The sequence below is a fragment of the Manacus candei genome, unplaced genomic scaffold, assembly GCF_025592945.1.
Source record: "Manacus candei isolate 608988 ecotype Guabito, Panama unplaced genomic scaffold, ASM2559294v1 h1tg000017l, whole genome shotgun sequence".
Taxonomy (NCBI): domain Eukaryota; kingdom Metazoa; phylum Chordata; class Aves; order Passeriformes; family Pipridae; genus Manacus; species Manacus candei.
The window spans coordinates 6,178,804-6,194,631 of NW_026138065.1; the positions used below are offsets into that span (position 1 = coordinate 6,178,804).

The window sequence follows — 15,828 nt, forward strand, 5'->3', positions numbered from 1 at the left end:
AGAAACCAAACACCACAATTCCTAGCAGAAGCTAGGAGATCACATTGTATTAAGAACAGCAGATTGAAACAAAGCCTTTGCCAACTTGACAAAAAATAACATACTGTGTTATCTTTACAGAGAATACTGTTAAATAAGCAAATTCTTAAGACTGATTAGAAAACTTTGCACGAGACTGGTACTGTACTTGAATATAGTCCTACGTAGCAATCGTAAGCCTTTTTAGTTTTAAGTTATCCTGTTTAAACAGTAAAAGCATACTCTGTTATTGGCCACTAGGACAAAGCCATTAAGACTTTAAAAAATGTTCCTATTTTATCCTTTGGTAACAGACAGTAAGGATATTTTGCATTTATTAAAGAAGCAGACAGCTCATTTTGCATTCCTAATCTTTACAACCATAGTCAAAAAATCATTTATCATGAATTTTGTTTTCTGCAGCCTTACTACACTGAACGGCAGTACTTTTCAAAAGCTGCTTTCAATAAACAGCTAAAATAAAGGCTAATGACTGCTTATAAGAGTAGCTTAATTTATGTACAAACAATCAAGTGTTCAATTTTGTCCATCACTTTCATTCAGATTAAGGAATTGTGTAAAAGAAACTATTTTGAAGTTTGCCTATTTGACCATGACCAAAGGAGGTCATCTATCAAGAGATTAACATATCAAATATGCTATTAAAACAGCACATCTTATAAGTAGCCTTTAGAAATGATCGTGGCAAGCAGGCCAAAGAAACAATAACCAAACTGTCTTTGGGAAAAAGCTTCCTGTAATGAAAGCTACAGAAATACTTCCTTCCACCCCCACTCCATATCAGACTATACTACTGCCAAGATAAGCAAACAGGGAAATAAATAAATAAATAAATGCAAATCAGGCATTGCATTCAGGCAGAATGCAACCTTAAAAGAAGGAGTTATCCTGCTCTTACACTTCCTATTCTCACTGCCTCCATCGTGGCACATTCCAAGTGATTTTGTAGGCTGTGCGTGATGAGGAGGTTTTATTTGCATTGGCCAAGTGCTGACCACAGCCCTGAGCACTACTGAAAAGACAAAAAGCACTTTGCAAATACAACTGGACCTCCTAACCTCCCAAGGGTGGTGATTTCACTTTCTGCAAAATTGTGAAATATATGGGGTTTAGTCCATGACTCAAGATTAAATTACATTCAAGGCAATGCAAATTTTTTCTTCCTTAACATAAGGAATTATTTATTTTGTGGGTATGAAGATGAGCAAAGAAAAGCATCTACTGAAGTAATTTTAACATCTATCTTTCCACTTTCAATGCAATTTTACTTCCTGACAGAATACATAAGTACACAGGACATGAAAGTGGAAGTGATAAAGGACAGTTCTTGATATCAGTGTTACTGATCTCCACATCCATTCATAGTACTACAGATATACAAATTCAAAAAGGTAGTCAGTAACTATTCTTTGCGACATCTCCACTGTAACATGCAAAACATATTTATCATGCCAATGCAGGCTCCACACAAAATATTTGATACATTCTATCCTCTCCCTTATGGAATGCTTTGGAACTTTTTACAATTACCCTCAACAGCCAAGTCCGCAGATGTATTTTTCTTGGAAATACACTGAGTTGTTTGTTCCAAGATCAGTAACAAAAGCACTCCAGTAAAAAAAGAAAAGAAAAAAAAAAAAGAAAAAGAAAAAAAAGTTGGATGTACTTATTTTACAAAGCAACCAAAGGCTCAAAATTTTGCCTTAAAGTTGTAAGAGATGATTGCTCTAGGCAATCTTTACTGTCTGAAGTGCATGCACAAAGCGTAAAAACAATATAAAAGCTCACTGAAGCTGTGTCATAATTATGTTGATCTACATGGGTATTCTAAAAGTATTTAATATCAGGACAAGCTTAAAACCAAAATTCTTCAAAAACTTGTACGGTAGCTGTGATATAAAGAGATCAGATTTTTTATTCAGCATTTGTCCAACTCAGACAAAAACATAGGACTTGATTTTTAAGATCTATTCCTCTTCCTTGAGATTCACATAAAAATAGAGTAGAACAAGGTTTAAAATGCCTTACATTTTAATTATTTGTTTGGTTCTTTAATAAGAGCCCAAGTCATTCAAAAGAAATCTAGTCTGGAATAAGGAACTTCTTCAATGTCTGTGTCCTCCCATCTCTTTCCTTCCCATGAAATGAAACTGAAAGGTAACAAATGTAACAGAAACACCTTCTCAATGTATGATCACACGAAAACACCTACCAAAAGAAAGTATTAAGAATTTGGCAAGACAGAAAGCAGGATAAAGCATTTGCATAAATGACATGAATACCCTTGGTTTTAATGATTAATACTACTTATTGCCAAGATTTTAAACCAGCCTGTAATTAGTGTCTGGCAAATGGCTTTCCCGCAGAGAAGCTGTTCCACATCTGCTTGTGCTGCCTACTCACTCCTTTCCTGTATGCAGCCAACAAATGGTAATATAGCTACTAGCATGGTAAGTCTTAATTCTCTTTCTTCTACTATCTCTTCTTTACTAAATGTGGTCAAACAGCTTGTGAATTGTAGTATAAACTTTCAGAATTAACACATAGAGTGAATATGTAGCTTGACATATTTATGCAAGGACTTGTAGATTACAACCCCTCAGCTAAATCACAATGAGAAACTCTCACTGCTAAGTAAGTAGACTATTTTCACATGGACCTTTATAAGTTGGTTTAAGAATGACTGGGGATACAAACTTAATTTTGTACTTCAGTGTAAGTTTTGCAGAATGCTACAATAAAAATCTGGTTAACTTCAGAATACTTGGAGACCACCACAAAATGCTTTTATTAGTATCATATGATAGATATTTTTAAAGGCTATTAAATGAATGCAAGAGTGTCTTTCAACAGACAAATATCTCGAATTCCCACCTCGTTCTGTGGGAGGAAATCCATATTTTCCTTTGTAAGTTCAATAATTTTGTTGTCTTAAAAAAAAAAAAATAAAAGGAAGAGATGTGAAAGGGGAGGCTCAATGGGAAGAGCTCCAAACTCTACACACAATTCTCCAGGCACTGAACCAAACATGAGGAAGTGGTATTGTAACCCCATCCACAAAAGGGGATCAGGTCATCCCTTTTTGCCTGCACTTCAGTGAACAAGCTAGGGGGCTTGGATTTTGATTATTTTAAGAACTACCCACAATTACTACACAAGTTACTCACTTTATGTCTCCAACAAAAAGATGTCACTGGAAACTTAGTTAAGCTCACTCAATAAAAAGCAAAAGGTATATTTAAGCAACACTGACCATGCTGCTGCAATAGAGAAATAACCTTCTGGTTTACCAAAAATATTTTAAATCATTTTGAGATGGAACTAAATATGGACAAAAGCATAAGAAGTTGATTAAGACAGATCATTATGAGTTCCCTTTTCAAAGGCTGGAACAATGCACATCCTGAGTTCTTTAAATTACTCTGTGTTTCACAGAATCTCAGAATGAGTAAGGTTGGAAGGGACCACAGTGGTCAAGCAGGGTCATCCTAGACCACACAGCACAGGATTGTGTCCAGACAGTTCTTGAATATCTCCAGTGAAAAAGACTCCACAACCTCTCTGGGCAATCTGTTCTAGTGAGTGGTCACCTGCACAGTAAAAACATTCTGCTTCATGTTATGGTGTTGTTCCTGTGCATTGGGGTTTTTTTAACTGTACCTTCTACCTCACAGATAGCAATTAAAGCTCTTACTGAAACCACTTTTAGTTCCCCAAGGAAGTGATGCTTACAGCCTACTGGCTGACCTGTTCTCACGTTTCCTTTGTGCTCTCTCTGGCCTAGCAGGACATTTGCCACCCAGGTTATTTTTCCCACTGAATATTGCTGGTTCCCAAGCAAGCGCACAAGGGTGAGTACATGTGCACGTTGAGGTTTGGTACAGTTTGGGACACAGGATACATCTGTAAGAAACTAGACATTATTTGTTCTCCTGCATATGTTTTTCTCTCCCTTTTATCTTAATAGAACTGCTTTACTTTGAATCAAAAGCAAAGCGCTTTCCCAATGCTGGGGAAATTCAGAAGTGGTTTTTTCCCCTCAGCCTTGGATGTACAAGCCATGTACTATTACAAGCTAGAGGAAGGAGAGAGAAAATACAAACATATTCCCTGTACTTGATCCCCAAGATGAACAGGTTGAGCACCATCCCATCCAGGCACATGAACATTTTTAACAGTGCATTGTTGTGGCATTGAGAGTATAAACACACAAGCACCATAATGGATTAAAGAGATGTATCAATAATGGTCCAACCACGTCTGCCAATACTGTCACAAAAGTGGAGCTCTACAGTTAGAAACAGCTGCTCTAGAACGTACCAGAAACTACCCATCTACAAATTTTTTTGCAGACAGAAAGGCAGATGAAAAATGACAGAATACTGAATAATCATGACAAAACAATTATCCTTTATTATTTGTATTTTAATTCTGAGTAGTTACAAAAGCTCTATGAACAACAGAGCTCCAAAGACTGGGTTTTATTCAAATTTTATCCTCAACTTCAAAGTGCTTTTCAGATGTTTTTGCAAGTTTGCTGAGAGTGACAAAAAACACATCTTATTTTCAAATTCTCCACAGCTTTTAATATCGGAAAAGTTGATAAAATTCTAGTGTATCCAGAATTTATGATAGTGAAGCAGTCTCTGACCAAGTTCTACTAGCTGAAAAGAGGAAGTCGGCAGCTGAATTAAATTTAAAGTCTAAATATAGGAGCGGTATGGGATGTGAAATTCATAGTGTGGCACGTCTTCCTTATTAGCAGCTCCTGCATACACACTTGAATTGCAGCAAATGTCTAATAGCCTACTTTGTGTGAAGTACCTTGTGTTCCCTGCATGTGCCACACAGCAGGATTTACTTTGCAAAGTTAATACATACAACACTTATACACAGACTACCCTGTCATAAGTTGCTTGCATGTCCAGAACTTCACTGTATTGATTTATTCTCAACCGTAGTGTTGAAGACTCAACTGACAGGCAAATGAGCAGTTTTAAGCCTCATCATATAAATGCTAAAGTGAAGAAGCTGCATTTCCACATCAGCCAAAGCCAGTTTCTCTGCTGTCAGGATCCCAAACCTCTTGCACTGCCCCCACCACAAAGTCACGACTCCTCCCTTTGCCTTGGCTGCAGGACACACGTGGCTGTGCAGCTGAGTGGGGCTATTTCAGTGTTCAACTAGTGACAGAATAACTCTTGTACTCTTCTCCACTCCCATAAACAAATGAATGGTGCCCAGAAGTTACACAGCTATCTAGCACCAAAATAAAAGGAGTGGGGCTGTGCAGTTAGGGGTGGGAGAAAAGGGAAGAACAGGGCAGGACCAGGCCAGCAGCCAGGTCTGCTTAGGCTGCTACAAGAACACACAGTAATTACACCAAATCCATCTAAGTCTTACAGGGTTTCTTATATTTAGACAAGTCTACAGTAACTGTAAGGACTACTAATATAGAATCACTGAATGGTTTGGGTTGGAAGGGACCTTAAAGACAATCTAGTTCCAATCCTGCTGCCATGGACAGGGACACCTTCCACATTGCTCAGGGCCACATCCAGCCTGGTCTTGAACACTTCCAGGGAGAGGGAATCCACAACTTCTCTGGGCAACCAGTTTCAGCGCTTCACCACAATTATTATTCAAATATAAAGTAGTTTTTCATATTTATCCATTACAGACTAAAACTATATACTTCATAAAAAGTTTCAGTGTGTATATTTATTCTATTTTTCACTTGCCTCAACTGTGTTTTATAACACACCCCAATCCAATGATCTAATCTTTAGCCTCTCCCTTCATGATGCATTACTGTAGTCTGTCTTCTATATCTGATTTAGATTAGTGACCCCAAATGTAAACAAGTATCTTAAATAGAAAGAAAGGAAGAATTCCTATGGAAATAACTATACAAATAAAACAATACACGGACATTATTGAATAATTTTTTTTGGTCAATGGCATCGTCCCTCAAAAACCACAATAGACAAAAATAGCAAAGCATAATGCTTTTCTTGGTTTTGGAGAGAAACTGCACCAAAGGAAAGACTCACAAAATCCAGGAACTCAAGGATCTTAATCTTCTAAAACTAGTCTCCTCCCATAATGCTGTTTGAATTAATTTTATTAATTGTACTAAAAATAACATTATGGTTTATTTTGGGAGGTTTTGGTTGTTTTTTTACTAAATTAAAGGTTTCTATTTGCCTCAACTGGACAAGGAATGACTCAGGACTTCCTGGTTCATTCTCATGTCTTAATGGGTCAACTTTTTTTTTCCTGACACCATACAAAAGACTTTACTATATGCTCTAAGCTGCCCAGATAACAACAAAAAGAATTCATCTTGTCAGACATTTAAGTAAATACCCAGTAATATTAATGAAACCAACTGAAAATGGCTGTTGTGTGGGGTACATAAAAGAGGTAAGTAAAATTTGAGATCATAAAAGCAACAACAGAAGCTACAGCAAAAAAAACCTCCTGACTTCTTAACAAACTAGAACTCAAAGCATGATGAAAAAAAAACTCTTTTAAACATTTCAACTATGTGCAGGTTTGAAAGGTGATTGCTGGATAATTTAGTTCTTAGTTCTGCTACAAATGCTGACCTCCTCAAAGCAAGTAAGCAGGCAGCACTCTGAAACAATCTACATGCAATGACAATCCTCCAAGAGTTCAACACAAACCAAATTCTGGAATATCAGTCTGCTCTAAGGGGGAAGTTGACTGTTGCTATTTGCAGTTTCAACAACACAACACCTAACACGTTTAACTTTGACAGTTGAAGGTGCCAGAAAGTATGCTAAAGAAAATGCAATCAGGCCACAAAAATGGAGAAAAGCAAAGGGATGTGTTTGTTTAAGGAATGGTAAAAAAAATACACATGCAGTATGCAAGATAATTATCTGTGATTTAGAAGTTGCAAACACTGGAGAAAGAAATATTTTAGGAAATAAAAAAGAGAGTATTGGTTAATGATAAGCAATAAACTTCCTACAGCAAGCTAAAGAATATAATTATATAGAGAATTATATTGGGCCTTGCATCATTATGTATCAACAGATCCTGTCATACACACAAGTCACCTGTAGTATCTGAAGATCCACTGACTGCACTGAGACCTGGGGCAGCCAGAAATTCACCCATACTTAAGGAAGCCAAAAATAAAATTCTGAATGAGAAAAAGAGACAATGAAACAAATGGTACAAACATTCAGCACAAATTGGCAAAGCATGATTAATGAAACCAGCAATGTTTTCTGCAATGGCTACCTTTTTTCAAATATTGTTACTGCCAAACTTAGAAAAAAAAAATTTGTGATATTTCTGGACTTTCAAGTGATTGACTCTTTCTATGTCCAAGCTTAAGTTCAGCCTGATATTTTTTTTGTGTGTAAATGTAGTTTTCCATTACTCACTCTTGGTGTTCTTTTTTTTAGTTTTGTTTTGGGAAGGGTTTTCTTTTAAATATTTACTCTTTTTTGCAATACTCCTACTGACTATATCCAACTACTCCTTTTCACTAATTCCAGCATTGTGCCAGCAACATTATCTTTCTTACTGTTCTCCAACTAGGACGAAAACTGAAGAGAACAAAACCACACAGTACTGTTTACAAAAGAAGAAAAAAATGTTAAAAATAAAAGCATGTTCATCAGAAGCCTCTCTGTAGCTCCCCACAAAAGAAGTGGAGACAATTCCCTATATCAGGAATCTGTTTTCAACAGATGAAAAATGTCCATATGCTTCCACTCTTCAACTGACATTACAGATCTTGATGAGTTTATGCCTCTTTCGGATATGCTACATAAAATGTATCTGTAGGATCGATATTGGTCATGCAACTGCAACTCTCAAAAGAGCACTGAGCAAGAAAAAGTTACACATAGGATTCCCTGCAATATATTAGGAGTGCAGCTGGTCTGAAAATAATCATAGAATGGTTTGGGTTGGAAAGGACTTTAAAAATCATTTAGTTTCAAACTCCCACCACGGGCAGTGACATCTTTCACCAGACCAGGTTGCTCAGATTCCCTCCAGCCTGGCCTTGAACACTGCCAGGGTTGGGGCAGCTACAGCTTCTCTGGGCTCACCACCCTCACAGTAAAGAATTTTTTCCGAATATCTAATCTAAACCTACTCTCTTTCAGTTTCAATTCCATTCCCTCTTGTCCTGTCAAGAGATAACAAGGTGTATTTAGTAGCAGATTAATTAGGATTCGATTAATTAAAAATATGCTACTGAATTTGTGATCAAAATGGTAACAGACAAAAATAAAAACATTCACTAACAAATAGGCATGAATTATGGCATACTTAGAATTAATTAATCTCACTAAGGTTGCTAAAGATTCAAGTTAGTGTAGACTTCATAGAAATAAAGGCTCTACCCAATTATCACCAGTATGGCCTAATAAAATAATTGGTATGATGTTTAAACAACTATGAGAGCGTGATGACTGAGCAGCATTTAGAAGAAAAACAGCTTTTGAAAAACACCTTTTATTATGTCTACCAACAGGAACTGTGATAGTAAACAAAACAAAAAATGACCACAGAGGGCAGTACCTTCTGTAACATGAAAAAAAATGCAGTGGTTCCATAATTCTTATGTCAACCGGTTGCCATCATTCTTCAAAACTCTGCTAATCCAAAAGCTAAACAATAAGTTCTCAGTGGTTCCTCCAAGGCTTCCTGAATAACTTCTGCTTAAAATTTAAAAAAATATTTGTAATGGCCAGTTTCACAGGCAGCTTAAAGCTAAAATTCAAAATGTGGTTTTGACTTGTGAATCACCTCAAAAAGTCATTCCTAAAGGAAGGGTTTCACCCTCACTTTACATGACTATCCCCTTTAGAAGCCAAGTACAATAAAAAGAATGGGGAGATGAATGAGCGAAAGTATAATCATCATTAATCTCACAAAACTGGGGCAGCATTTTTGTAATAACAAAAATATGTAGAAAAATCAAGATTTTACTTATAAATTAAGCTGATCTATTGCTGAACATGAATAAAAAATGAGGCCATTTTTAGTGAACTGTCTTTTCAAGACACAGCTGAAGAAATGAAGATTAAGTGGAAGGAACAATCCTTAATAGAAACTATACCCGACCCAAAAGTTGCAAGAACCTTAACTCTCCCTTGGCACCAGGCTATATCTATTCTTGGAGAAAAGATACTGGGTATGAGTCAGAAAAAAGGTCCGTCTATGGGGCCATTCTTATGAAAATTCAAAGAAAAAAAAAAAAGAAGTAAAACTACAATATTACCCATTCTCTTTCGTAAATTAAAATTATAAAATTAAGTAGAATAATTCCTGACTTCGAGATTCCTGTGATGGTACAGCTCCATAGGACTAAACAGTCATCTTAAGTCCAAGGGAGCAGAGAAGAGAAGGTAAGATTAATGTAAGCAGGAAAAACGTAAGTTCATGAGAAAACAGAGAAGATATCATGACATTTCAGCTTCCTGTTGCTTTCTTCCTAATTTTGAAATGCAATCCACCACGAGAGGACAAACAAGACATAACTGAAAAGGCTTTGGTTTTGAACACAGAACAGAATGCATATTTAGATGGCCAAATATTTGCAATTCAACAGAAAGACCATCAACAAAATTATTTGCGCATGTAATTTTGTGAGAAAAGTTACAAGTACATCTGATTTAATGCACTGAGTGTATTACTACTTTCAGACCATAATGATTTGCTAATGGATTGATTACAAGTTTTTCATATACCACAGCTGAAGACTAACTAAATACTCTGCGCACAAAGAAACATCTTGGAAATGCCAGGGAGTGGCATCACTTCTGTTATTATGTCTCTGAAAAGCTCAATAATTGCAGTTCTTCCTGGAAAGAAACAAAACGAGCAGAACCAGAATTTCATTTGGAATGAAGTACAGAATGAGATAAGATGACATCTGGAAAAACCACCAAACAGACTTCAGAAGATTCAGCTATTTGTCATGAACAATACCCTCTTAAGTTTCATGGACTAGATCAGAATATAAAACATTTTAGTTCACAAGAACAGAAACAAGCAAAGAAAAGAACCACCAACTGCTGAAAGAAATGCAGCACAACCAACCAAAGAAGGCAATAAGAGGGATGGAACTGAATCAGCCTACTAGGCCCACCAGTGGAGGATGCTGAAGCTCTACAAAGCACCTAGCAAAGGAAAAGTCTTATTTTTTCAGTAACAATTTCTCAGAGGAGAAACAAAGTTGACAGATACGTTGAACTCATATGGGAAAAATTTATCATGTTTTACTGAGAATATATTCTATTCAAGGGATTAAAAGAGAGATTGTGGTTCAATCTCTGTTTTGAATTAATAAAAACAATTTATCTAAACACATACCTAATAGCAGTTTTCTACAATTCACAAAAACCACATGCATCAAAACTAGTAAGTAACAAAGACGAAAACTATGAAAATATTTGAAAATTTACATCCTTAAATTCTGTAAAGGAGAAGACACCAATATTAGTCTGGCACAAAAATCCTGCTTATCCTAGTACAAAGGCCACAAAGCTTAACAGAACCACTTCTAGCCCCTCTTTTAACACTTACTTTACAGAGAAATATTTTTTTCATCCAGTGATACGTTCTGAATGTTTAGTCTGTGGCTGTGGGCATTTTATGTATCAAGGACCGCAAGTAAAGACTAACAACAAGAACAAACCCAGTATCTTATTAATTTTGTTTTCTTGGATTTATGCATAACCCACCTCCTCTCTGATTGCAGTAGCCTACAGTGGCACAAAGGACAACCACGTAGGACAGTAAAGCAGACCACATGTATCTTTGCTACTGGAAAAATGAGTATTCTTCTCCTCCTGGCTTAACACTGCTGTCCCCATTCTGTGTACTTGCTCTGGCACTCATCTGACCACACAATAAGATAATTCAATTTGCTAATTCAAGGGAGGAAGAGAAGAAAAACTAAAAAAAGCAAAACAAAAAGAAAAGAAATAGTGTTCTGCTCAGTTAGTGGAGTGAATTAACTTCTCAGGTACTTAGAAAACTACCAGAGTCACTGCAATAGAGCAGTACAGCCATGCTGTACTGAAACCAGGGAAGAGTGAGTAACTGGGAATACTCCATGCAAAGGCATTAAGATACAAGAACTGCTACTCAGTCTCTTTAATATCCACCTACTCTCTGACTTACTTCTTACCCACATCTAAGAGCCTGCACCACACACTTCAACTTCAGTGATGCAGCAGAGTACAGCACACATATTTGTGGCTTTTATTTGAGACTCCTAGGACAAGCAGGTTTTTACATAATATATGATAGAAATTCACATATATTAATTTAAAATATATGAGGACTTTTGAAGGTCAAACACAATTTTAATTAAAAAGATCATTCTACAAAAAAATGCACCTGTAAAATAAAAACAGCACCCCCGCTTTTTGGTGGTAGAGTCAGAGAAACTAAACTACAGGAGAGAACCAAGCATTTGCAATTTATTTCAATATTTTTTTGCACATATAACTGTACAACAGACAGACATGAAGTAGTGTAAACGAGTAGTTTTTACTCTCTTCCTACTCTAATTTACATGCGTTACGTTACAGTTTAAGTCACTTGATCACATGCTATTTTTCCCCATGACACCTGTCCCATTCAATGCCCTAGATGGACTCTGATCCAGGGAAACATTAGCATTGTGCACTGAGGGAAGCTGCTCTCTGTGGACCAGTCCACTGAAAATGTGTAGATACAGAAGGATCAATAACAGAACGGAAGACATGCAGGCATTCCGTAAGAGCACTAGAAACCCAACAGACAAGGAAGACCCCCACAGGATCAATTAGTGCAGTGAAGACGTGTACCTTTGAAGAGATACACATATCTGACGCAGCTCCAAGCCAGCAGATTTGAACCTCTGTCCCTCAGTAACAAACAACTTCCTTTTCTCAAATTGCAAACAGAATCAATTTTTTTGATGTTATGCAGCATGTTTTTCAAAGAGAGGGAAGTGTATGCCATTGTGTCCTTTTACAACCTTGCACGTGCTAGAGCAGATAGCAGAATTTACTTGTAGCAATTCTCCTATTTTCATGGATTCCATGTGCCTGACTCCCTTGTTCAGAATTTTCTACAGGAAAACCAGAATTTCACAGTTTTTCCTTACTTTCTAGCTAAAGTAAAAACAATATGTTCTATCTCAGTTCCACTCTGCCTGCAAAGCTAAGAAAAGCAGTGTTAACACGGAAACTGTCCTTTTAGGAGGCTCGAGGAGATCTGATGGTATCGATATACATTAAATACCTTTTCCTTGCATTTGCAAAAAGTGGAAATGGTATTGCAAAATCCATGTCTGCAACTACTCATGCCTTGGGTTTCATTCCAGTCATTTGAGGAAGCTTCCAAGCTCCCACCTACAACTGAACATAGCCTTTGACAGTTCACTTTCACAAGCTGGATCTTTTCTGATTGGTATATTATCACTGGAATTTTTAAAAAATTTTGCCTATCAAGTCCATTACAGCCGATGAAGCACAATATAGGAAGAACCCCTTGTTCTTTTCAAAAGAATAGATATGGGGAAAACCTACCACACGGTCAAAAAAACCAAATAAATGTACTACCACGATGAAAAAAGTTTGGTAACAAATGATATGTCAGAATGTTTATTTTTATCTATCTATTACAAATGAGATTTGGACAAAATCCTGTGTATCCCCAGCTGCAATATTCTCTCTATTCAGCTAGCCTTCTTGATCTCCTTCAGACAAGGAAGGGGGAAAAAAGTCAACAACAACAAAACATTTACATGAAGGTGACAAAGAATTTAAGAAAATGATAATCCAAGAGTAAAGGGAGTTTCTTTGTGGTGTTTATGTTTAAATTTTCTCCCCCATTAAATAAAATTTAAAGTTGAGGAGTCTTCATATTAGCAGAGTTCAGTAAGGCAGACTTCTCAGCATCTGGACATAAGGTAATTCCCAGAGGAAATTAATCACAGGAAATCACAGCATATTTAATCATGTCTTAGTTCAGTTTACAAAAACTGTCCCATCCCACACATCACATTATAGACACAAGCCCAAGGCCATGAACACTGTCACAATGCTTTGAATGGCATTTCAAAGCAAAAAAAATGATCATCGCAGCAATAGAACAGGCTTTATTCTTTCAAAGTACTTAAATATTTTATGAGCACCTTTGCTTTTACAGGGAAGAAAATAATTTCCTCCAAGTGCAGATCAGTGGATGCTACCTAATCTCCTGTCACAAGAACGCGATCCTTACGTATCTGCAACTCATCAGCATAAGCATCTACATCCCATTTTTTTCCATCAAGCACTGATGGGCTAATTGTTGGCTCATCTTAACAAGGCCCTCAAAATACCAACGAGGGCAGGCCATCCCCGCTCCCGGCTCGCACGGGCACTGCTGCCCGGCAGCTGCGGGAGCACCGGGAGAGCGGCCCGGGGAGCGCCCTCCGCTCCGCTCCGCTCCGCCCCTCCCTCCCCTCCCCTCCCCTCCCGCTTCCTCCGCTGCGCCGCGCTCTCTGCCGAGAATCGCCATCGGGTTTTTGTTAGCGCAGTAACCCGTTCGGCCCCGCGGCCGCCATACAAAGTGGGCCCCGCGCTGCCCCTCGGCACCGGGGACAAAAACCCGCGATTCCACGTCTTCCCCGGGAAAGCGCCCCGGGAGCGAAAAGCTCACGCCTTCGGGAAGGTGTTTTCGAGCGCAGGGGACCCGCCTGGTGGGGTGAAAATACGCAATAGGAGAAAAGGCAAAACCCGCAGATTTTCTCCATCATCCTTTCCCAGAAGACATTATTTCAAAGGAGACGGGGGGAAACGCCGCATCTCAAATGAAGAGTGTCACTGATTTTTAAATCTGGAGAAACATGCCGCCTCCAGCCCCGGGGCGGTCAGTGAAAGGGGGCAACAAAAAAAAAAAAAAAATTAAACCTCTGGCAAGGTCTCCGCTGGAATCACGGAAATCCGCCCCCGGGAGGGGAGGCAGGAGCGCAGCCCCAGGCCCTGGTGGGTGTGCCGGAGGCGCCCGGCAGGCGGAAAGGTGCAGGGACACGCGGGCAGTGGGATCTGGGGGCGCCGCCCGCATCCCGCCTGAGGCGATGCCCCGTGGCAGCGGCGACATCCCCCGCCCCCGGCCCGAAGGAGAAGGGAAGGCGGGGGCGCGGAGCAATCTCCGGGCCCGGCGGGGACGGGGGAAGGGGAGCTGACAGACTGTTCCCACACCGTGCCGGGTCCCCCTCCGCCGGCCGCAGCCCTCCCGGTCCCGGCGGGCGGGGCCGCCTGGCACAATGGGCACCGGGCGGACCAACAGCGCGATCGCGGCCCCGCTCCCCACCACGGCTCCCGCCCGACCCGCACCCCGGGGCGGCGTCGGCGGCAGCAGCAGCATCCTCACTCACCCCTCCGAGGAGGCTTCGCCGCGCCGGGGAGGGGCCGTCGCTAGCGGGTGCTCAGCGAGCCGGCATCCCGCGGGATGCGGGGGCGGAGCGCTCGGTGTCCCTCTGGCAACGGCCCCGGCGTTATTCCCTGCACATAGCGGCGGGTAACGGGCACTGCGGCGCTGCCCGCACTGCGCATGCGCCGCCGGACGAGCGGCGGCAGGGCCACGCTGCGCTTGCGCGGCCGCAGACAATAGCGCTGCCCGCGCCCCGGGCGCCCCCCGAGCGGGCGATGGCCGGAGGTAAATGCCGCTTCCCGCCCGATCTGCCCCGGCCGCGATGGGACCGGCGCTGCGCCCGCCGCGGGCCCGAGGGCGCGGGCGGGCGGACTTGCGCTGTGCGCAGGCGTGAGCGCGGCCGCGATCCACAACAAAGGGGAGAGAGGATGCGGCGACCACCCTCCCACCGCTGCCGGGGGTGGGCGGGGGGAGGCCGGCGGGGTCCCGCCCCTCGCGGCGCGGTGCATGCCGGGACGTGTAGTCCTGGCGGCGGCATTCCCGCCGCCCGGAGGCGTGGCGGGCTCTCCGCGTTGCCAGGTTGGGCTGCGGCGCGGGGCGGCTGGCGTGAACGGCCGGCGCTCGGGAGCCGCGGGGGTTGCGCAGGTGCTTCCTCTGGGAGCCCTCCCCGGGAAGGCAGGACGAGTGGAACTATTGGGGCTCCGCGGTGTGGGGGGCAGCGCCGGCGGCTCTCCCGGGAGCGGCGGCGTCCCGATGCGGGCGCCCCGCGGGGAGCGCGCCCTGGAGGAGTCCCTGGAGCGGTACCAGAGGCGCCTCCGAGGTGAGCGACCCTGGCGCGGGGTGAGGGCGAGCCGCTCCATCCTGCCCGGCCGCCCCTGCCCTGGTGTGCGCGGCTGGCGCGCCGCCGTCCCGCCGCCTCCCGAGCGGCCGGGCAGGGTGAGGCGGCGCGGCCCCCGGCGGCGGCACTGAAGTTGCTCCTGGTCCTCTCCGGCCGATGGCCGTGGCTGTGAGTGCTGTGACACGTGCTGGTCCCATCGTAACTTGGCTTGGATGGGGCCGCTGCTGCTTCGGGTGGGGTTTTGCTCCCTGTGAGGGCTTTGGCCACCGTTGAGGCATCGGATTGCACGAACTAATTATAATGGGAGTGATTATTTCCCACGTCATTGACTGTTTTTGTACCAGTCGCCTTGTCCATGAAGCAAGGTATATACCCTGGCAGAGAACACTTCAGTCTCTCAGCTGTGACACCTGGGCTTTACTGGCTTTCAGATAATCACTGACTAGTCAGAGGAAGTGTCCAAATTCTGACGAAAGCCTCTAGGTAGTTTGTGGGTGTGACCCCATTTGACGCAAAAAGTTGTGTTCTGGGCACAGTGCCCA

General features: G+C 41.7%; 2 protein-coding genes across 20 annotated transcripts in view; one reads left to right on the forward strand and one right to left on the reverse strand.

Annotated features, from left to right (window-relative positions):
• Positions 1-14,595, reverse strand: part of CEP170 (centrosomal protein 170) — a 99,710-nt gene extending 85,115 nt beyond the window's left edge. For 11 of the 12 annotated variants that reach the window (XR_007903990.1, XM_051783797.1, XM_051783798.1 and 8 more), the window contains exon 1: positions 14,453-14,595. The gene's annotated coding sequence lies outside the window, so the exon portion shown is untranslated. The remainder of the gene's footprint in view (positions 1-14,452) is intronic. The other variant, XM_051783788.1, reaches the window with a different exon arrangement.
• A 52-nt stretch (positions 14,596-14,647) lies between these two features.
• Positions 14,648-15,828, forward strand: part of SDCCAG8 (SHH signaling and ciliogenesis regulator SDCCAG8) — a 106,613-nt gene continuing 105,432 nt past the window's right edge. For 4 of the 8 annotated variants that reach the window (XM_051783325.1, XM_051783318.1, XM_051783317.1 and 1 more), the window contains exon 1: positions 15,026-15,268. In XM_051783325.1, coding sequence (XP_051639285.1) covers positions 15,202-15,268 — 67 coding nt within the window. In that variant the 5' untranslated portion in view covers positions 15,026-15,201. Of the gene's footprint in view, positions 14,734-15,023; positions 15,269-15,828 lie in introns of those variants that run through there. The other 4 variants (XM_051783319.1, XM_051783322.1, XM_051783320.1 and 1 more) reach the window with 4 other exon arrangements.